The 23409-nt window shown below is 47.6% G+C and overlaps 2 protein-coding genes across 38 annotated transcripts in view; both read right to left on the bottom strand.

Moving 5' to 3' along the window:
• Positions 1 to 5160, bottom strand: part of CFAP53 (cilia and flagella associated protein 53) — a 55050-nt gene extending 49890 nt beyond the window's left edge. Inside the window, exons 1-2 of the mRNA XM_061169304.1 lie at positions 4170 to 5160; positions 78 to 307 (exon numbers count right to left, since the gene is read on the bottom strand). Of these exons, the coding sequence (XP_061025287.1) occupies positions 78 to 307; positions 4170 to 4403 (464 nt within the window). The 5' untranslated portion in view covers positions 4404 to 5160. The remainder of the gene's footprint in view (positions 1 to 77; positions 308 to 4169) is intronic.
• Positions 5161 to 5245: 85 nt separating this feature from the next.
• Positions 5246 to 22475, bottom strand: MBD1 (methyl-CpG binding domain protein 1). Of its 37 annotated transcripts, XM_061169281.1 has the most exons (18): positions 22280 to 22362; positions 20921 to 21055; positions 14606 to 14720; positions 14344 to 14510; positions 14176 to 14258; positions 13964 to 14004; positions 13445 to 13591; positions 13223 to 13351; positions 12985 to 13059; positions 12735 to 12854; positions 12583 to 12651; positions 11816 to 11983; positions 11133 to 11432; positions 10902 to 11039; positions 10416 to 10550; positions 10271 to 10332; positions 9067 to 9138; positions 7329 to 7346 (listed from the first exon to the last, which is right to left on the bottom strand). In XM_061169281.1, the coding sequence occupies exons 2-17, from the start codon at positions 21028 to 21030 to the stop codon at positions 9099 to 9101; spliced, it is 1899 nt and encodes a 632-aa protein (XP_061025264.1). In that variant the 5' UTR covers positions 21031 to 21055; positions 22280 to 22362; the 3' UTR covers positions 7329 to 7346; positions 9067 to 9098. The 37 variants fall into 37 exon arrangements, 36 of the variants coding, with proteins under 36 accessions (XP_061025259.1, XP_061025251.1, XP_061025254.1 ...); XM_061169276.1 differs by lacking the exons at positions 7329 to 7346; positions 9067 to 9138 and adding an exon at positions 5246 to 5566; XR_009697328.1 differs by lacking the exon at positions 9067 to 9138 and adding an exon at positions 5490 to 5566 and having other exon boundaries at positions 7052 to 7346; positions 13223 to 13591.
• Between the last annotated feature and the right edge of the window lie 934 nt (positions 22476 to 23409).

Below are 23409 nucleotides of genomic sequence, written 5' to 3'. Positions count from 1 at the left end.
GATTTTTGATTGATCAATCTCAAACTGTGGTTTTAGGAATGTTTCAGAGTCTGGATCAGCTGGTTTACGAGCCTTACTTATTTCGTCTTTCTTCAGTATTGATGATAAACCCTTGCATGGCATCCTTGACTCCTGCTTTCACAAGACTGTCCACAAACTTGCGGTCATTGTGCTGGTCCCACTCAGCTTTCAAGCGATCCCGCTCGTTTGACTTAATGGAAGCCAAAATAGCATGATGCTTCTGATGGCTGCGTCGGATTCTTTCCAGATGATGCTCAGCCCCTTGGTCTTTGGGAGGCTTGGCTCTCTGAAAACAAATAGCAACTACCACTTATGATAGACCCAAAATCAATTGCATATTTTCAATTAATCATGACCTCCACCAATACTCATATTAATCAAAACTTGGTATATAAAACTAATACATCCTGCTACAACTGCAAACAGCTTAGGTGCCTAAGATGTAACTTGTTTGATTCTTTGAACCTATACCTAAGATGTCATCAAATCAGTCTCAAATATTTCTCAAATGCCATTTGAGTAAAAGCTCATGGAATTATAAAGTTAAAAATTTGAACAGGGCTCCAGAGATTATCTAGTCAACAGATAATTGACTAGATAATCTCTGGATTATCTAGATAAGTTATAACTCAACAATAGATAAGTTATTTGCTCAAAGTGCTTTAAATAGTTAGGGCAGACCTGGATAGAACAAGAATTAGAGGTCTTCTAACTCCTGACCTTGATCTTGCCACCAACTATCCCACATTGTTTCTCAGGGGTGGACAACATCGTTACCAACAGAAAAATTCTTTCAATTAAGAGACTACTATCTAAGTATAAGGATATATCAATATATAACGAGTTGTGACAATGAAAAACCCTTTACTAAGAAGGAAGTAAGGAAGATAGAAAGGGAGGGAGGGAAAGAAGGAAAAGAAAAGGGAAAAAAAAAACAAAAAAACCCTAGTGGTAGAACTTTTTTCCTATTTCTATTGTGCCCAGAAGTTTAATGTAAGAGCTGTGCTCCTGACATTTTGGGGTAAATTGAATTTCTGTAAATATGTTCATTTTATACAAACTTCCACCAGAAAGTTGGAAATGCATACATCATTGTGAATACATATTGACACATTTAATAAAATCATATGGACTATATCGTTTTCATTTCTGTATTCCTAGCAATGAACACGCCTACCAGCATCAGGTTCTCAATATGAATGGGAAAGATGAATGAATGAAACAATGTTTATGGGTGGGCTTGATGTGATTCCTGCTCCTCCTGGGCCACCATGAAATCCATGGTCTTGAGCTTTGTATTTTCAGCCAGTTTTATCAAATCATCCTTAGGTGAGTAGTGAGACTCTGGTGTGCTGATTCACAGTAACAAAACCTTTAACTCATGTGGCAGAGTCAATCTGATCATTTACACTTAGAACAGCACTGTCAGGATTACCAGAATACTGGCACTGGGACTTGGTAAGGGAATCTCCTAGGGAAAGAAAACCAACATTTGAAGATAGCTTCATGAAAAGATTCAGGGCTCAGGGTATATATATATATATATATATATATATATATATATATGTACCTAGATTAGTTGAACAAGATAATACAAAGCTGAGGTAGGTTGGAGACAAAAGACAACGTTGAGGGTTACATCATGGGAAGTAGCTAATCCATATCCAAATTATTTAGAGCCTAGATTTAGTTAACAAACTACTGTTCTCTAATATATAAAACATTTTATGAATGCGGATTCAGTTACAACAAAGCAGAGCTGGGTCAAGACTGCACCCTGGGCAGGATATACATAGGAACTCACGCTCCCAGTAGACAGATGGGCTGAGAACAGGAACCAAGCACCAAGGTCATCAGGAATCAATTGTCAAATTGTCACGGCAAGAACCAGGTTCTGAGGTACATTTTGACTGAAGAGGGGGATGGGGGTGAAGGGTGGTGAGAAACAGCCTGAGCAGTAGCTGGGGATTAGGAAGCCCTTTAAGGCTTGGGCATCCTGTGTAGGACTTTGTGGTCAGGAAGGACCCTATCTCTGGATGAACAGATATGATCTGGAGTTCTCTAACAATAAGGTGGTGCCAATCCATGCAGAGTCTTAGCATTATGTAATCAAAACCTGTCCTGTTTAACAGAAATATAATATAAACCAGATATGTAATTTAATAACATTTTCTAATAGCTGTATTTTAAAAAGTAAAAAGAAACAGGGGAAATTAATTTTAATAATATATTTTTATTTAGCCAATATATCCAAAATATTATCATTTCAACATGTGACTCTACGCATAGTTCAAGTGCTCAAAAGCCATTTGTGGCTAGTGGCCACCATAATGGACACTGCAACTCTTAAACCATGCTAAATTCAGAACAAAGGGTTTAATAACTACTCTGTACTTTCAAGGTCACCGAAGGCTTTTGTTACTGCAACATCTCAAATTAGTTTCTACTATTACAGTTTACAGTTTAATGTCTTAAAGAATGATGTCTTACAGCCTAGGTTTGATTCTGGCCTCTACTGATTACTAATTGTGTGATCTTGAGCAAGTTACTTAATCTTTTTAAGTCTCAGTTTTCTCACCTGTCAAAATGAGCAAAATAAATGTCCTCCTAAAAAATTATTTCAAGAAGTAAATAACTGGGTCCCTAGGAGGCACTCACCAAATAGCTGCTCCTTTTGCTTCTCCATTACTTCAGACATTTCATCTTTCACCACCTTCTCCTGGAGGAATTGTTTAGCATCCAAGTCTCATCTCTGGTGGCTTTAATTCTTCTCCCACCACAACTCTGCAACCTCTAACATCCACACTTCTTATCACACTCTGACATCTGAGATACACCAGCTCTGACCTCTTCCTTTTCCTCTTTATTCTTCTATAAACTTAAAGTGTTCAATAGGCCTGCTTCTCTGGTTTGGTGGTAATTTGGTGGAACAGAAATCCTTATTGGTTCCCAACACAAGTAATATCACCTGACCAATGGCCCAGCCCCTGAGCTCAGTGTTCGCATATAGAACCCAAAGTACATCAATTTCTGTCCCTCATAAAGTCTGTCTATAATGATCACCTTGGACTGTACAGACTGTAAAAGACTCCACTCTACTGATTTCCAAACCCAGATCCTACAGTCCCTGGACCTAAAGAAGAGGGAGCAGGTCTATAAATTGACTGAGAACTGCTATGTGCACTATGGAGCATAATAAAACTGTACCCTTCATTATCTCTGATCTTTCTTCCACAATGTTCCAACACAGACAATGTAGCACATCATTATCTACTGTGTTAACCTTTGATGGTTTTGTGCATGAGCAAGTTGTTTCTGCAGTTAGATGATAAGCAACGTGAAGGCAGGGATCAGACTTCTAAAGAAGGGTAAACCTCCCAGGGTCACTGTATTCACCCCTGTATTTTCCACAGAGCTGTGCACACAGCAGGGGCTCAAGTAATACCTCTATAATTGCCTACCTACACGTGGTTTTCTAGCCTGTAGAAACCAGTGTGTAGAAACAAAGGAATGCAGGTGCATGGACCAAGTGTCTGGGGTTCTGAGCAGGACCTATCAAACTCTGCAGCACGCAGCATTCCCCCGGCCTCCTACCACCTCCCCTGCCTTAAAGGCAACCAACCTCCTATTCCCAGGCCTGCAGGGACGCTTCTGTTATGGTTGAGTCAGCAAAGGAAGGGCTCTATAACCACTCACAACCTCTCACAGCCCAATACTCCTTCAACAGACGATTTTCCTAGGCGTGTAGAACTAGCCCAAGACCGTACAGCTGAATCACTGCCAGCCCAGACCCCCGATTTCCTGCCGCCTGACCCAGCACCGTTTCCTTGACACACACTCCTTATTGCAAGGGGACGACCTCTTTCAGCAGTCTTGGAAGACTGAAAACCCTCAAGATCTCAAGTGGTGTTTCTCCAAATACAGAAAGTAAATATTATATGACGCGGGGGGTTGGGGGGTAGGGAGGGACGGAGTACGAGAGCTAGGCAAGAGACCTTATCCTTCCCTCTTTCAAAATTCAAGCTGCTGCATCAAGCACCTGCTTCCCTCGAGAGAGCCCCTGCTGGGGGCCAGGGTGGGCTGCGCTGGTGCTGAGTTGGGGGAGATGCAGAAAGCGGTAGGGTCCCTCACACACACCCCGTGCTTACCACGATCACCACTTTGGGAGTGGGGCCCTTAACCTCCCGCTGTACGATGCCAAATCGCTGGCTGTACATTTTCGAGTCCCCTCGGGTTGGGGGCGGCGCCCGCCGCGATTCCCCAGCCACAGCGACCTGAGGGACCAGATTCCGCGACGCAGAGGTCCGGTTGCCATGGTGCGCCTCTCGGGGCTCTGGGCAGGTGAGTGGGGCGGAAGTTGGTCCCGTCACCATGGTGACCATAGACGCCGGCACTCGCGACTTCCTCTGGGAGTGTAAAAGCTGAGTCTGCGCAGTCCTCACCCCGCCCTTGGCCAGGCCTCCCGCTGACCTCGCTCCCTTCTAGGGTTCATCAAATAGCAGAAAAAGAGCCTCCTTAACCCGAAGTGAAGTCGAAGATCTAACTACATTCCAATTGACTTTTCTATTTATATCTTGTAATCGGTCTAAAAGCATGAGAAAGGTTAGTGGGCATTTTGTTGGTAGGTTAAATTTTGAGGCCATCTCTAAGTTAATCTTCATGACATATATCATCACAAGACAACCTTATTCGCGTAGCTCTTTACAGGAATTTACAACGTATTTTCACACATAAAACCTCTGAGCCTCACAAATATAAGACTGATGGAACAGCGGGTATTATCCTCATTTTACAGCTAAAACAATTAAAGCTGAGAGAGCCTGTTTTGTCAGCCAACTCAACCAGTAATGACAAATCTGTTAATAAAATCAGGAAACCGGGGCTTAGATTTGAGGTACCCTAGGATGGGGGGCAATCAGATGGGCTGGTACGGCAGTGACACGACCTGGCTGGGCACAATAAAAACCAGGGCCATGTGGTTTAGATTAGATGTGGATTAGAACTGCAGGTGATCGGGCTCTGAGATTCCGGATCCCAGGCAGGAAAACAACACAGGTCAGGAAACCTAGAAGGGGCCCTCAGCACAGGTGGAGACCACAGCTGTATTTCCGGTCAAGAGCAAGGTGGTAGTTAATACCTAAAAGCCAAATAAATTTTGGAACTCTTTCTATAGTGGGGGTGAACATAGAACTATCATTACAACACAAAAAAAAATCAGCACCTAGTCGGTCACTGACGTGTATTAACCAAAGTACAACTAGTACTGTGCATCCCATCTTAAGACCGCAATTTACGGTAAATTAGCATTGCTTAATCATTTGTAATCTGCCCACTTCAGATTTTGTAGGCGGTATGTTTCTAGGTTTGGACTCCATTTCCTGAATTGCTGGTTCAGGCTTCCAGCCACAAAACAGTGTCTCTCTTCTCTTTCAAAATTTCTCTTAGTAATTCTCTCATTTTGTCTTTTATCTCCTATAAAGTTTCTTCTTTCAATTGCAGTTCGGTAAAATACTCATTTTCATTTACTGCTAAGAGTTTACGTAGCCTGAAACAAACAAAAAAGAAAGAAATTAGATGGTCGTCTCCGTTCCCTGGACGGGGTCCTGAGGGCCAGTTCCTTGATCTTCGATTCCCACGGGTGCCTGGCCCGCCGGCTGGTCTGGGTGGAAGCACCCTGACACCACACCCTTGGGCAAGAGAGGCGACGAAAACCCCTCGGCCTAGAAGCGGGGTTTGGTAAAAGCCACTGAGATCCTTGGGCGCCCGTCGGTGACCTCCGAGGTCTACAGCCTGGAGTTTTCAGCGACAGACAGGGGAAGCGGACCCTTGGCAATACCCGGCTGCCCTGAACATCCCAGCGTTGGTCCTGAGCTCATCTTGCCGCGCCCTCACCCTGGGCGTGTCCCGTAATTTAATTCCGCTTCGGTTTTACCTGTTGAGCCACTTTGTGAAGAGGGGATTCGGCTTCCCACCGTGCCGGCTCGGCTTGGGAACAGAAGCCTGGACCCAGCGGAGGCCACGCCCCAGGGCCGCCCAGGCAGGCGGGTGAGAGGCAGCGTCTCCCGAGCCCTGGTGGGAGGACCACGGTCTGGGCGCCAGAGCCCCGTGGCGGGCCTATTCAGTGGGTGGAGGGGCCGGGCCAGGCGCCAAGCCCAGTGAGACAAGGCTTTCAACCAAGTCTCAACCTCCTGGGAGGCCTAAGAGAAGTGATTCACCCAAGGTCCATGGACAGAACCTGACCTTGATCTTGCCACCCGCTATACCACTTTCTCAGAGGCAGTCAATCAACACTTAAGCACCATAAAGACACTCCCAAAAGAAACACTAAGTGTATAAATCAGTAAACGGGACAATAAAAATCATTTAAAAATAATTTTAAAATAGAACAGCATAGAGATAGAAACTATTTATATTATTTCCAATGCCTATTGTGCCCCAACAAGGTTCACGCAAGGGCTGTCCTTCCAACAGTTTCCTGAATTCTGCATTTTCACCATTAAATTCCACGATAAAGTTGGAAATCCATTCACCATTTGTAAATACATACTGATGTATTTAATAAAACTGCATGGACTATATCTTTTTCATTCCTGAATCCCAGTATTAAGTACAGTGCCTACCATGGGCCAGGTTCTCAATACTTGAATGACACAAAAATAGCCGAGACCAGCAAGTTTTTTCTGGGTGGGCTTGACAGAATTTCTGTACTTGCTGGGGTCACCATGAAATCCATGGTCTTCAGCTTTGCATTTTCAGCAACGCAGCTTTATCAAGTTATCCTTTATCCTCAGTTGAGTAGTGAGACCCTTGGGAGCTGATTCATGGCAGGGTGGCTTTGTAACGTGTCACCTTGACTAGGCTACGTTTCCCAGTACTCCCTTCCCCGTACGCTTCCGGTTAGGATGGGCCACAAGAGACATTTTGCGTGATAACTGGAGGGCAGAAGTGAAGCAGCAGCACACTCGGAAGGTTGGTGCAGGGGCACCAGGCACTGTTGCAGTTCACACATGTCATTTATCTGCTGGCTCACCTCGTTGGTATGGGGCAGCAGTCAGGCCCGCAGCCAGGCCTGCAGCTGCTCCACCTTCCCCAGGATCTTCCTTCGGCTTCTCTAATTCCTGGCCCAGATGCACATTTAACTCTGTGATGAAGGGCACCAGCTTCTTCTGCAGGAAACCCACGTCATCGAAGTTGGAGGTGGTGAGAGGCTGACATGGGTTCCGGGCCATCCGCGTGGTTTCCAGCTCGTGCTCGGTGGCGCCAGTGTCTCCTCGGTCTCCCACTCTTTACATCCATCTTCCCTTCCCGATTGCCTGCCCTGCAGACTTCAAGCTCCAGCATTAGATGTAAAAACAACAGCCTTACAGAGACTGTTCAACCAGCTCCCACAACTGCATAAGGTCAAATCCCTACAATAAATCTTTTAACATGATATACATACTTATATGTACATATATACATAAAATCTTTATATTAGTGGTGCTGCTTTTCTGACTGTATCCTCATACACACAATAACCAGACTCTTATCTCATGAATCAGAATGCTATTCAAATAAATTTCACTTAGGACTTCACTGTCAAAATACCACTAGAATACTAGGGTTGAGTGGTTGGATCCTGGCGGGGGGAGGGGGGAGCAAAACAGTATCAAGAAAATTATCCAGTCTTGCCTCTGGCTGAAGTAGGCAGGGTGAGGCAAAGGAAGGAGCAGAGGAGGGTGGCAGAGGGCTATATAATGAGTTAAACTAGAGAAAAGTTTAATCTACATCTGAATTATCTAAACCTGCAGGGCTGGGACTAGAGTAAGGCAAGCGAAGCACATAGGCTACAAAATTTGAGGGAGGCATGCACTCAGTCCTGGCACTGTAAAGCTAACTAAGTAATGAATCACAGGTCTAATCTTCTTGGCACTTTATGCAGAATTGGAAAGTGAGGCAGGGCTGAGCCAAGACTGGCCCTTAGGCAGGACATGAAGCAGGAACTCAGACTCCTAGTAGATAGGGGCTGAGAGCAGAAACCAAGCACAAAGGTCACCAAGGGACAGGGGATTCGAGTTGTGAGGAATGATGAGCCAGGCCAGGAGCTTTACTTCTGAAGACTGCTTTGGCCGAGGACGGGGAGTGACGGTAACAAGCAGCGTCAATAGGGAAAGATGCCCTTTTGGGTTTGAGGGATCCTATGCAGCACCCAAGGCCTGGGAAGAACCCAGTCTCAGGAGGCACGGGTGCTCTGATAAGGTGGCACCATCCACAATGCCTTGGTGCTCCCTAAACCACCCTAAGGGCAGCAGTGTTAAGCGGTTTGTTACAACGCTTAGAGTAATCCACCTTGTCTTCAAGGTCACTGGAAACTTCCATTAATATAACATTATTACACACTATTGGATATAGGTTATAGTTTACAGTTTAGTGGCTTAACTTAGGACAAGGCTTTTACAACCTGGGTCTGATTCTAGGCTCTATCAATATTAGCTGTTCAACACTGGACAAGTTATGTAGTTTCTCTGCATCTCAGTTTTCCCGTCTGCAAAAATGGGCAAAACCAATGCCTTTCTAGAAAGATGTTTCTGAGGACTAAACTAGGTCCATGGGAGGAACTCACCAAATAGCAGTTCCTTTCCTCATTTATTCACATTACATTCCCAACTGCTGTCTCCCTGAGGAAATGTTTAGAGACACGGCCAGGTCTCATCCAAATGCATTTAAAATTATTTATGATGACGGCTTGTTTAGGCTGAAGGTGGCTTTAATTACATCCGCTCTCCCATCCCAACTCCCCAATCCTTAATATCCACACTTCTTATCACACTCAGGCTCTTGGGATTTGCACCGGTTGGAGCAGATGCACCAACTTTCTACTCTTTTCCTTCCTTTTCTGCTTACTTCCTCTATAAGCTCAAAGTACTGAACAGGCCTGCTCCTCTGGTTTGGTGGTAGGTTTTCCCAGTTCCTACTGACTCCCACACAAGCCCTGGCAATCCATCTATGGTCCAGCCTCTGAGCAGATCAGTGTTGTCTCTCATAAAGTCGGTCTGTAAATATCACCTTGAGTCCTACAGTCTGCAGAAGCCTCCAGTCTACTGCTTTCTAGCTCCAGGTTTTTTAAGGTCCTTGGACCTAGAGAAGAGGGAGCAGGTCTGTATGTTGAATGAGGTTCCCTATGTGCAAAATGGAGCATCACAAACCATTCCCTACTCTTCCATTTCCCCTTAATTTTCCCTTCTCTCTTCTAAAATCTTCCATTACAGACAATGTAGCACATCAAGCACATCATTACCTTCTCTGGTAATATGTAATGACTTCATGCATAGGGGAAGTAAGTCTCCCCAGTTGGATTATAAGCTCCCTGAAGGCAGAAATCCTGTGTCTCCTGAAGGATAAGCCTTCCAGGGTCATTGATTCACCGCTGTATCTGCCACACTGCAGTGTACCCAGAAGGGCTGCAATCAGTACCTCAGTACTTGCCCAGGTGCAGGTGGAGGAGTCTCTGGCCTGCAGACACTAGTTTGCAGGAACAAAGGAATCCAGGCGTTTAGGCCAACAGGTTTATGTTGCCTGTGTCTGGGGCTCTGTTCAGGGCTGTCAGCAGTTCTGCAGGAGGCAGCATGCCCCTGTCCTCCTCCCAACGTCCCAGTCCTTACAGGCACCTATCCTGCCTTCTACTGCCACGCCTGCAGGGACAGTCCTGTGCAGCAGCTGAAACAGTAAATGACCTCAACGGGCTCTGGAAAGGCTCAAGAAACACAGCCTAACCCCGTCCACAGAGGATACTCCAGTTGTATGTGGACCCAGATCACAAAGCCATCTTAGGACCCAGATCTCCTGCCCACCCACCATTGCCCAGCCCACCCATTCATCTTTTGGAGACTCCACAGGCCTTCAAGACCCCGAATGATAAGTCTCTGAATAAGAATTTATATATTAAGCCTGACCTCTGTGGATTTTCTTAGGGATATGGGGACAAGGCTTTCCTTTTCTTTTTCTTTCAAATCTCACCACAGGTCACCAAATCCTCTCCCCCCATCACCTCCCGTAACCCTCCTCAAGAACAGCCCTGACCTGGACCTCAGGAGAAATCTCTAAGGTCCTGTACATACCCCGTCACTGACTGTGACCAGAGCAGTGGTGTGGGGCCTTCACCTCCCACTACACCATGCCAAAACGCTGAGTGTACTTTCAAGACTCAGGGCCCACATCTGACCGGCACCCCACCCAATCCCACCCCCACCCCTCCCTGTGCGGGGCACACCTTGGCAACCAGACTGCTGTGTCCCGGAGGCGGGTTCCACCCAGGCTGAAAATCTCCGTGATCTGGGGAAGAATTAACATCAGGGTCAACATGGCTAGTGGGGCTAAAGCAGGGTCAGGAAGAGTGAGGTGCCCCCAGCACTGACCACGGGCGTGCCAGCCCCTCCTGCCTCCTCCTCTGGGGCCAAGTCAGAGGTGGAGTCATCCTTGTTCTCCTCCTCCTTGTCCTCCTCAGGGTCAGGTGGCTCTTGCTTCACAGGTGGCAGGCCTGGGTCTACTGCCTGGGAGAGGTGGAAAACGGGCAGTTGTCAGAAGGGTAGGGCTGGCCTGAGGAAAGTGTCTCTATCAGCCAACCTGTCACTGTGCTGACAATCCCACTTCTGTCATATTTGAGCACAGAAAAACCATCTCTCTGCCTACAAACCTTTCCCATTCCTCACAGATTTCCATTCTTCTGTTAGCTGGGCAGCAAAGCAGGCAAAACTAGTTGCCTGGGGAGGGTGGGGCATCTGTCAGACAGGCGGGATAATTCTGTGAGAGGCTGTAATCAGCACACCTATTACTTTGCTCAAAGAACCACCATCATGGCTCACCATCACTCTGCTCACAGACCACCCATCACTGACCCCCACCTTGCTGGGGCAGCCGGGCAGCAATACAGGAGAAGTCAGGATGGCTGTGCCCGGTGTCCAGTCTTCCTGGGCATCCGCCTTCTCTTGCTTCACCTGGGGTAAGGCCACGACCCAACTCAGGCCAGGGCACTGGGCCTCCTGCGTGAAGGAGGATGGCAGCAGACTTGGTCCCAGCTTCCCCACACGAGGCTGGGTGGGGTCGGGAAGGGCAGGATAAGGTGGGACCCTCACCTGTAACAGAGCTGCTGTGGAAGCTGGAGCTGGGCCAGGCACCTGCACGGGACTGCTTGCACCCTCCCGTAAGAACACGAGGTCGGTGCCAGGCGGGGGCAGCACAAAGCCGCTGCCTGCTTCCTGCTTCACTGGAGTCCGGGCACGGTCTGGTTGGGCCATGGGCGTGGCCAAGGGAAGCTTCGAGGTCTGACCCAGACGGGGCCTTCGAGCAGAGCCAGGCCTCTTTCGACGCGGGTAAGGTGCGGGTGGCCCGGCGCCATCCTCGGACCCTGCCCAGACACTTGGCAGCAGCCGCTTCTGTGAGGAGAGATGGGGTGTTACGGCTGCTGGGTACAATGGCCAACCACACTACCCTGCCCTGATCAATGTGCCTGTGACTCCGCTTCCCCCGCCCCCGTTAATCCCAGCACAGTCTCCTTAGATATGAGCCCCTCGTCACTGAGCCTGCTAGTCTCCTGTTGGCAATGCCAGTGCCACCCAGATTCCTCATTTATCCCAGCAGAATATCTGCTAATTGCTGGCCGAACCCCTTGCCCCACCCACCGCTCCGAAGCGGCAGGACCCATCTGGCGGGTCCCCACCCACCTACCAGGCCGGCCCATCCCTCTCAGGCGCGGGGGGGGGGGGGGGGGGCCTGACACTGTTCGTCCCGCCCACCTGACCCATCCTGCTGCACCCACCATAGCAAACTGCAGGCACTGGCGCCAACGACACTTCTGGCGCTTCTGGTTGCTGCCCCCGAATTTGGGCTTATCACAGCAGAAGTCGCAGTGGCCACAGTCCATCCGCCGCAGGCAGGCTGCACAGGCCCCACACTTGCGGTTCTGCCGACGGTTCGTGTAAGGCTGCTGGGGAGCAGAGGGACGGGGGACGCTGTCACTAGGACAATCACAATGCTGCTCCTGTTACTCCTCCACTAGCCCCACTGGAGGGAACTGGCTGGACACTGGTCTTAGCCTGACTCCCCACTGGTCACACCTCAGTGTCTGCTAGTCCGGCACCAGGCAGCATCACTGTACCGGACGGCCCGTGATACCACGAGGACTGTGGCTGCTCCAGCACGGTATCCATCGCTCTATCTGCTAGTCCCCCACTGGCTACCAAGACAATGTCTTGGACCCCCGCCTCCAGCAGGATTTTGCTGACACTCCTTTAGCTCCCATCACTGCACCTGCAACATCCGCTCATCCTGCGTGAACTTCAGTCACCGTGCCAGCTTTTCCTCTATTAGTCCCACCAGAGTGCTGGTTCATCCGACATTAGGTACTGTCACTGCACCTGTTGATCCCGTATTAGTGCCTACCCCACTGTCTGCTCATCCCACACTAGCACCCATCACTGTGCCTTACTATTCCCTTATTAGGCCCATGGCAGCATCTGCTTCTTTGGGGTTAACCAAGTGCCCTGGGAGAGTCTAGGCTTGTCCAGGTAGGGTGAGGCCACTCACTAGCTCGTCCTCGTCTACACAGTAATAGATGAATTCAGCAGGTGGCGAGGGGGCCAGGGCTCTGGGGTGCTGCAGAGGCAAATGGGGTGGGGTCAGGGCAGGTAGTGGGTGAGGTTACGGTTGTGCCTTCCCCCTGCCCACCAGGGCCTCACCAGCTCTGGAGACTCTGGAGGCTGCGAGGGCGGAAGTGCAGGCAGTGGCTGGGTTCGGGGGGGGCGCCGCCGGGGAGCCACCTTGGAGTCGCAGCCTCCCCTGCGGCGGCCGTGTTTACCCTGAGAGAAAGCCAGAAGGACAGTTTAGGCTTGGTGGCACCAGGCAGACACAGGACCACCTGCCTCCCCCGAGGTGTGCAGAAAGCATGCATGTGGGACAGGCAGGCAGAGGGTGGGCCGGGGCACTCACAGCAGGGGGAGCCACAGCTAGGGGAGGGCGTCGTTGACATCGCTGATGGTGGCGGCGGAGGCGGTGTGCAAGGTGCTGGCAGACAGGGGCAGGTGGGGCCGAGGAGGTGAGCACGGGACGGGGGAGAAAAGAAGACATGAGGTGGGCAAGGCCAGGCTGGGAGGAAGCAGCGGCAGCTGTAACAGTAGAATGAGCTCTGCCGTGGCCCACCAGCGCCGGCCCCTCCAGCCTGACTCACCCGCAGGCAACGCCGCTGGACGCACCTCCACTGGCGCCTGAGACCAGGGCGGGGAGGGCGAAGGCAGACTCGACAACGGCCACAGTCCTCTCGGGTCTGACAGCCCCGGCACACTCCACACCCTCGGCTCTGTGGGGGGCCGGAGGTGTGACGCATGGGGCCAGGACTATGAGGGTCAGGAGTGCAGGTGAGCCTCGGGCCCACCCCACCTGCCCGACTCACCCTTTCCACAATCCGGAGGCACCGTCTTCGCTCACACTTGCAGAACAGCCCCGAGGCCACATCATGGGGCAACTGCAGAAGGCAGGTGGAGCAGGCCCCACAGTCTTCCGTTACCTGGCAGGCCGCACACTCCCCGCAGCCCACACGCTGCCAGGAATGGGCGGGGCAAGGTCACAGGTCCAGGTAGAGTGGCTCCAGGAGCACTGCCCCTCGTGTGTCTGCTGACCCCACATTGGCCCCCATCATCACGTCTGCTCGTCCCCCGTTTGTCTCATCACTGTCTGATGACTACTGATTAGCCACCATCACTGAGGCCGTAACGATGTCTACTGTTCCCCTGTGAACCTCGTCACTGTGTCTACTGATTAACTCCCATTACTGTCGGCTGACTGTACCTAGCTCCCTACAAAATGACTCTGACACCCTGTGGATCCATCACTGTTCCTTCGGACTCTCACCAGCCCCTATCACATCCTGCTCCCACCGCACACTTGTGAGGAGGAAGCAGGTCGTGCTTACCTTAAACATCCTCTGCTCCCGGTTGAAAGCAATTCTCTGTGCTGCAGGGAGGGAGAGAGTAGAAGAGAAATGTAAAGGGAGCATCAGATACCTGACCTCATGACTGCCTCCGCCCTGACACCTACCATTCAATCTCCAGCCAGACACCTGTGTCCTAGCCTGACGCCAAGCCTGCTCCGGCTCTACCTCCCAGTGCCCCAGGGGCCACTCACCTCGGCAGTCCTTGCACAGAGTCTTGAGCCGCTGCCGTCGGGTTCCATCCCCTGAAAAGCTGATTCCACAGTTCTCACAGCACCTGGGATGGGAAACATGGGTGTGGGGCCGAGTGCACCCCCAACCACAGCCCTCGTGGACCTGGCTCACTTGAGGCCGACACTCACCCAGGCGCAGGAAGCGAAGCTGGGGCTGTGTCAGCATCAGCCTTGGTCTCATCCCTTGGGGCCTCCTTCCTGACTTCGCTCTTCGGAGGTCCAACCTGACGTTTCTGAGCCTTGGCTGGCCTCGAAGGCTTCTTCCGCTTCCTGCTGGGGATGGCCAAGGAATGGGCCTGGAGATAAGAGCAAGGGCAGGAAGATGTAAGTCAGCGGGTGGGTGTTAGATGGCTCAGCCACTCCTGCCTGGGTATCGCACACTGTACAGTACCTTGGGGGCTGGATAGCACAGGATGCCTTGTTTGAAGTCGAAGAGGGTGAGATCGCACGCAGGGCCCAGGTATCGGGTCAGCTCAACTTTGCTTCGGATCCTGTCTCCTGTGGGGCTGGGGGTGGGACAGGACGGGTTGGTACCTAGGCGGAGCCACTGCCACTCCACCCACACAACCCTCCCACTAGGCCGGTGAATAGGCCTGCAGAGCAGGTGGGATACAGGAGGCAGCCTGGGATCAGCCTATGAGCCCCGACCAAGTAACTACCCCAAATAACCCTGAACAGCAGCAGGAAGATAAAAGGCGTATAAATACCAGCAAGTATACCAACAGCAATAAGTCATACAACTGTAAACAGATATGCATGTATTTATAATGTGTGCTACTAGTGGTATTCTATGTAAGTGAAAATAAACACAAATAGGAACACAAATACATTAAATAATGTAACTGTGTTAGCACTACATATTAAATACACAGACAAATAAAGAAAACTTATATAAGACACAAACAAATGTTTCAAATATAGCTGGCCCTTGAACAACACAGGTTTAAACTGTGCAGGTCCACTTATACATAGATTTTTTTCAATAAATATACTGGAAAATTTTTTGGAGATTTGTAACTATTTAAAAAAACAATGAACCATGTAGCCTAGAAATATTGAAAAAATTAAGAAAAAGTTAGGTGTGTCATGAATGCATAAAATATATGTAGATACTAGTCTATTTTATCTTTTACCACCGTAAAATATACATAAGTCTATTATAAAAAGTTTAAACTTATCAAAACTTATTCATCACACAAACACTTAAAGACCATATGTGGTACCATTCGCAGTCAAGAGAAATGTAAACAAACATAAAGATGCAGTATTATACCATAACTGCATAAAATTAACTGTAGTACATATTATACTACTATAATCATCTAACAGCCACCTCCTGTTGCTACTGCAGTGAGCTCAAGTGTTGCGAATACCTGCTTAAAATGCCATGGAAGGCTAATCATCTCCGAGCGAGCAGTCTGTTTCTCCAGTAAATTGCTCATCATAGTAGAAAGTGACCCCTTGCGGTGGTTCTCATGTCATTTTCATCGCGTTTAGCGCAATACCGTAAACCCTGAATAACACCATGGGACCCATAACAAAGTGTAACTAGTGATGCTGGAAGTGCTCCCAAGAAGCAGAGAAAAGTCATGACATTACAAGAAAAAGCCGAATTGCTTGACATGTACCGTAGATTGAGATCTGCAGCTGTGGTTGCCCTCCAATTCAAGATTAATGAATCCAGTTGTAAGGACTATTGTTAAAAAAAAAAAAAAAAAAAAGGAAATTCATGAAGCCGTCGCTGCAGCTACGCCAGTAGCTCGAAAACCTTGTACTTTTTGCAGAATACCTTTTTATCTTGCACTGAAAATGCAGCTCTTATGTGGATGCAGGATTGCTATAAGAAAGCCATACCTATAAATTCCAATATAATTCCAGAAAAAATGAAGTCATCGTAATGACAGCTTAAAGCAAAAGGAAGGTGAAGGCTCTAAAGCCAGAGAATCTAATGCCAGCAAAGGATGGTTTGATAATTGTAGAAAGAGGTTTGGCTTTAAAAATGTCAAGATAACAGGAGAAGCGGGTTCTGCCAACCAAGAGGCAGCAGACAAGTTCCCAGACGCCATTAAGAAAATCACTGAGAAGAAAGGATACCTGCCTGAACAAGTTTTTAATGCAGATGAAAGTGCCCTATTCTGCAAAAAAAAAAAATGCCAGAAACGACATTTATTAGTAAGAAAGAGAAGTGAGCAACACGATTTAAGGCTGGAAGGGACAGGCTAACCCTACTGTTTTGTGCAAATGCAGTCAGGTTTATAATCAGGACTGCCCTTATCTATAAAGTTGCTAACCCTAGAGCCTTGAAGGGAAAAGATAGACCCCAGCTGCCAGTCTTTTGGTTGTACAAGAAGGCCTGGACAGCGAGAACCCTTTTTTTTATTGGTTCCATTGATGCTCTGTCCCTGAAGTCAGGAAGTACCCTGCCAGTAAGGGACAGCCTTTAAAGTTCTTTTGATATTGGACCACGCCCCTGCCCACCCAGAACCCCATGAATTCAACACCAAAGGCGGCGAAGTGGTCTACCTGCCCCAAACACAATGTCTCTAATTCAGCCTCTAGATCAGGGGGTCATAAGGACCTTTAAGGCTCATTACACACAGTACTCTATAGAAAAGACTGTCAACACTATGGAAGAGAACCTTCATAGACAGAACATCATGAAAGTCTGGAAAGATTACACCACTGAAGATGCCATCGTTATAGAAAAGGCTGTGAAAGTCATCAAGCCCAAAACAATAACTGCTGCTGGAGAAAACTGTGTCCAGATGTTGTGCATGACTTCCCAGAATTTACGACCAAGTCAATAAAGGATATCATGAAAGAGATTGTGGATACGGCAAAAAGGGGGGAGGGGAAGAAGGGTTTCAAGACATGGATCTTGGATTCAAGAGCTATCAGACACCACACCAGAGGAATTAACACAAGACGACTTGATGGAGATGAATGCTGCCGAACCAGTGCCAGATGATGAGGAAGAAGACGAAGAAAAAGGAGTGCCAGAAAAAAACTGACATTAAACAATCTAGCAGAAGGGTTCTGATATTCAAGACTACTTTGACTTATTTTACAACACGGACCCTTCTATGATATGGACACTGAAACTAAAGCAAACAGTGGAAGAAAGATTGGCACTGTGTAGAAACATTTTTGGAAAAGTAAAAAGCAAAAAAGTCAGACAGAAATTACAACGTACTTCTGTAAAGTTACACCAAGTGTTCTGGCCCTCCTGCCTTCCCTTCCACCTTCTCCTTCTGCCTCTGCCACCCTCCTCAGCAAGACCAAACCCCTCCTCTTTCTCTTCCTCCTCAGCCTACTCAACATGAAGACGACAAAGATGAAGACCTTTATGATGATCCACTTCCACTTAACGAACAATAAATAATCAACAGGCTGTACAGTTAATACTTACCTATCGTGTTTGTGCGTGAGTATCTTTGTGTGAAAACCTAACAACTGTACGGCAAGAACTGTATGAGACATTTCCATGTCATCATCATCATCGCCCAAGTATTCACCTGTGCGAGACTTGAAGTGGATTGCCTATACTTACACAGGCATAAGGTGAGTGATATTTAATATAAACTTAATAACGTGTTAGTTTTCTTACTGTTTTATAACTTTGCTTTCAAAGAATTACATTACCATACGGTATGCCTCTCTCTCTGGTAATCAGGGAAACTGCCTATCATCACAGGTAAGTGGTTTTTAAAAATGTAACAATGTTCCCAATACTGTATTATGAATATGATTGTAATACTGTATGCCATAAAAATTTTACAATTCATTCATTAGTGTACAGGTGAGGCTACCATGAAGCAATCCATGAAGCAATCGTGTCAATTATAGAACCCTACCATAAAGCAATCATATTGCTCCTTCTTAGTTATCAATGCATGAATTGTTATACCTGTAAATAAACGTAAATTTTTCAATTATCTTTTCATTTTTGATGTCTGGTATTAGTAATATGTATAATATCTACAATGTTTTGTATCATATAAGACAATATTGATGTAGCTACTGACAGACAAGCAATTCATCTTGTAAACAAATGATGTAAACTTATGGTATTGATAAATACAGTACAGTACTGTATTTGAACAGTAAATGAACTTTTTCTTCCTTATGATTTTTTGTTTTTGGCTGCGCCGCATGGCTTGCAGGATCTCAGTTCCCCGACCAGGGATTGAACTCAGGCCACAGCAGTGAAAGCCCAGAATCCTAACCACTAGGCCACCAGGGAACTCCCTTATGATTTTCTTAATCTCTTCTCTAGCTTATTTTACTGTAAGAATACAGTATATAATATATACAACATACAAAATACGTAACTATTTATGTCATCGGTAAGGCTTCCAGTCAACAGTAGGCTATTAGTAGTTAATTTTTTTGTTTTTTTGTTTTTTTTTGCCGCGCCACATGGCACTCAGGATCTTAGTTCCCCCACCAGGGATCGAACCCATGCCCCTGCAGTGGAAGTGCAGAGTCTTAACCACTGGACCGCCAGGGAAGTCCCCAGTAGTTAAGTTTTTAAGGAATCAAAAGTTATATGTGGATTTTCGACTGCACAGGGGATTGGCACCCCTAATCCCTACATTGTTCAAGGGTCAACTGTACACATATAAATAAGTGTACATATAGATATACATACAAATACATATGTAAACAAATAAATGCAACTACATACAAAACAAAGTATAAGTAACTGATGTTGGGAGACAATGTTCCACAGGTCTCTCACATTTCTACATGTCTTTCAAGAGCAGCACTGACTATCCTTCGTTATGAACTATCTTTTCAAGGATGTGTGTACAGCATCAGCCTTGGAAGATAAGAAATAGGGTGTCCTTCCAGAGCAAAGGGAAGGCATCCTTACTGTCCTAACATTATAAAAGACTGGATTCCTTAAGCTCAAGGTTCCTTTCCTACAACACAACCCAGTGCATGTGTAGGTGCTAATTAATTACCCTCTTCATGTCACCCTGTGGGAATTGCCATTTGGGGAACTGGCACAATAACGATGACATACTGGATACTGCTAATGCTGTGAGTAATAAACTGTCTTTCATCTCTGAACCAGAAGCCTCATATCTCCTACTAGCATCCACAAAACTGCAACACATTCACTTGCTATCTTGCCTTAATTAGGGTAAAATCTCTGGCCTTTTCAGTTCTTGATCATTGCACTTATATTTATAAATTTTGAAAGTTTTATAAAAATTGTAAATATGTGGATAAACGTACAACTGATATAAATAAACATAAACATTTTAAAAACACCATATGTTTACTTATAAACATATAAATAAATGTAATTGTAGGTACAATTTTACTATATTCCTCCAAGGAAACAACAACTTACATACAAAAAAAGTTTAGAAAATTTAATAACTATATCACTAACATATTCTAAAAGACCTTAAATCCTTAAATGTAACTTGTTTATAAAAATGTATTTTCATTTATTTACAGTCAATTCTCATTATTCACAGTAATCTGTGCTATAAAGTCACCTTGAACACTGAATTAGTGAGTACAGAACCACTGCTCCTAATGGAACTACAGGTTAGGTTCCTGTAAGCCTCTGGTCACATTTTGTCAACTGATCAGTATGTAACCTTGTTTTATGTGTGTTTCTGTTTAAAGACACCCTGCTTAATACAGTCCTCTTACAAATAATTAACTGCATGGCCTTTGAATGATTTAAAGCCAGGAGCTTTGGAAGCCATCTGTGTTACATAGGTTCCTTTGTCGATGTAAAATAAGCCAGTCTCATCAGCACTGAAAACCTACTCTTCTACATAACCCTTTTCCTGTATAACACTTATCAGGTGTTTTTTAAATTCTTCCACAGTCTCTTATCTGCAGAACCTGCCTCACTTGCAAATTTAACACTTTTCATGATGTATCACCTTCTGAAACGTGTGAGCCAGCCAGCACTAGCTGAGACAGGCTTAACATTTTCATAACCCTGGGTAACACGACTGTCAATGTCCTTTGCTTTCAGCCTCACAACGCTGTCTACTACACTTTAATCATCATCTCACGGTTCCGCAAATTTAGCCACTTTTCCACCTTTTCCTTAGCTTCATCAGATACTATAGATGTTACTTTAGCACTTTCTGGAGCAGCCTCATGTACTAATTGGCAAACTTCCTCTTCTTTTTCTAGATATACTGCCTTTTTGATTTATTAACATTGAACTCACAGCCAACAGCACTGCAACTCATGCCTGAACAAAGCTTATTTAATATGTATTTTCTGCATATTGCACATCACCGACTTCTTGCACTTAGAACACTGGACAGCACTTCAACACTACACTTGGGGGCAACTACAAACAGCAAAATCACCATTAAAAAGTACAAAAATGCAAAAAACAGAACACTAAGTAGACCTCAAAAAGGATACTTGTTTACAGTACAAAAGCTAAAATAAGAAAGCCTCGTACAACCTCGGCTGGGAACACATGCATCAGGTGACTTATTTTTTGCTGCTCTGTGCATATCCACAAATGACCATGAAAGCACAGTGAGTATGACTTCGGGGGTACAAACAAATTTTAGTAAAAGCAAATTTGCAAACATGGAATCTGCAAATAATAAGGATCAACTGTATATGCATAATTTAACCCCACCCCCTGATTTCACCCTGCCTAACCAGGCTCAGCCCTAACCCCTGACTCTGTCCAAAACCCACCCAGTACCTCTGGTAATAGGTGTCTGAGCGTCCACAGGTGGCACCTGACTTGCGAAAGACCTCACGGCGCTTCCAGCCAGGGCCCAGGGCCGGGCAGTCCAGCCAGTCCTCAGCCATGGGGGCCACAAGAAGGAGCAGCGGCCTGCAACATGGAGGGGGCAGTGGGAGAAACTGAGGCTCTAGGGAGGAACATGTTGTGCCCCAGGCCACACACACCCACAGATCTATTAATGCTTGTTTAAGATCTAGAACCTGCCACAAGCAACTGGCCAATATAAGGAAGAGAAAACCCCCATCCCCACTCCATTCTTCCCTGTCTTGGGCCCAGGAGCTTGTCATTCCCCCCCGCTTCTTGACCTGGTAGCCCCATCCTCAACCTAAGGGTCCCCATCCTCAATGCATTCCTCACTCTCAGCGTCCTAATCCCCGATTCCTCCCCAGCCTCAGCTTGAGACACCTCAGTCCTCCCATCCTCAGCGCAAGAGGCCCCCATACGACTCCTCATCAGACCCAGGTCCCAAACTCTCCCTCAGTATCCTAACCTCCCATTCATTCCCTTTCTTGACCCAGGAGTCACTAATTTCTCTCTTTCAGTCTTTTAACGCTCCCATTCCTTCCCTGCCTGCTGTCCTCTTATCCTGCTACCTCAGTATTATTGCCTCGACTTCCTCTGTGTCCTCTGCCACAGAGCCCCCAGCTCCTCCATATCCTTGACAGCCTCGCCCACCTTATTTTCCCTCTGTCTGTGCTCTAAGCCACAATTTCTTCCCAAGCCCCCAAACCTCCCTATTCCGCTCTTCTGCAGCTAAAAAGTTCCCTTCAGCGTCCTCATCCTCCCATCAGCTTGAGACACCCTGACTTCTCCCTTCCGCGTTTGAATCCCCCCCATCCCATTCCTCTCCTCTTCAGCCAGGATCATGCCATCCCTAACTGTCAGCGCTCTGACCCCCTATTTTTCATCGTCCTCCATATGAGACCCCCGTGCCTCCCTTTCAGCATTCCAACGCATTCCTCCCCGTCATCAGCCTGAGAGCCCCTAATTTCTCCCCTTGAGCGTTCTGAACCCCCATTTCTCTCTCCTTAACCTGAGAGGCCCCGCTATCTGCCCTCAGCGTTCGGATCCTCCCCTATTCCTCTCCGTCCTCGTCCAAGATCCCGACACTTCCACCTGTCAGTCTTCTGAGCCCATTCCTCCTCGTCCTCCCCCTAAATTCCCCCATTACTCCCCTTCAATATTCCGACGCCGCCATTCCTCCCACTCATCGGCCTGAGGGCCCTTCATTGCTCTCCGTCAGCGTTCTGAGCCTCAATTCTTCCCCATTCTCCGCCTGAGCGGTCTCCATTTCCACCCCCACGACTGTCTCACCAGCTCGGCTCCCGGCCGGTACCTTCCACCGCTCTAGGTCCGCTGACCCATAGCGAGGGTCCCGCCTGTGGCTCTCGCCTTGCCCAGCTCCTCGTCTTCCTCCTCCGCAGCCGCTTCCTCCGAAGCCGTAGCTGTCTCCGCCGCCGCCGCCGCCGTTCGTTGCTCCAGGAACCGGATATCCGCCGCCCAACTCTCGGGCTCCGCCCCCTGGCGGGACGCCTGCGCGCTAATATCCCGCCTGCGCAAGCCCTTAGCGGGGAAGACTCCACGCCTGCGTGTTGAGTCCGGTTCAGGAGCGTGCCCCTTTTGAAGGGACCTGCTGCGCTTGCGCGCCGACGTCCCACTCAGGCTCGCGCCTCATCGGAGACTTGTAGCGCCTGCGCACCTCGCTTCGCGCCCCTCCGCCCATCTCGTTCTCGCCTGCGTTCTCCAGTCCCAACCTAAGGGGGGGAGGGGGATTGGGGTTGGTCCTGGTCTCTGTTTGGTTGGCGATCTCCACAAGGAGTAACTGGGAGGGAGGAGCGGAGAAGGCTGGGGGCGTGCCAGAACACTCTTCCCGCACCTGTTACCTTGGTCGCGCCTGTGCTCTACCGTTCCTCCTGTCAAGGAAAAAGTAATCAATAGTCGATCTAAAGAAGAAATAGGAAATTTTATTTGAGCCGACTTAAGGATTATAATCTGAAAGACAGTGTTTTGGAAAACTCTGAGGACTGTTCCATCTATTAGAAATGGAAGCCACGGTTATGTACATCTTTGAGACAAAGGATCAAACATCAAAATGGCACTGACATTTTACATTAAGTTAGCCAAAGATGCTGTGTGGCTGAACCACACTGACTCCATTTTTTCAGTTCCATCATAGGCCCACAGTCCTACCCCCCTCCCCTTTCTCTGTGACGGAGCTTTAGCCTACTCAGAAGGAATGCACTGGCGCCAGAGAAGTTCTCTATCAACTTTTACCCTTGCCTTAATGTGATATGAAAATTCGAAGAATGCCTTTTGCTGACGTAGATGGTTAATGATTTGTGAGGAATAATAGTCATGAGACCCCTGGGGAGAGAAAAAACCCTGGTTCCCATTGGCATGGACGTGCTTCTCCCTTAGTAGTGAAACGGCCTACTCAGGTAGGC

This window comes from Eubalaena glacialis, chromosome 15 (genome assembly GCF_028564815.1).
Source record: "Eubalaena glacialis isolate mEubGla1 chromosome 15, mEubGla1.1.hap2.+ XY, whole genome shotgun sequence".
Lineage (NCBI taxonomy): Eukaryota > Metazoa > Chordata > Mammalia > Artiodactyla > Balaenidae > Eubalaena > Eubalaena glacialis.
This window is presented reverse-complemented; position numbering and strand designations above follow the sequence as displayed.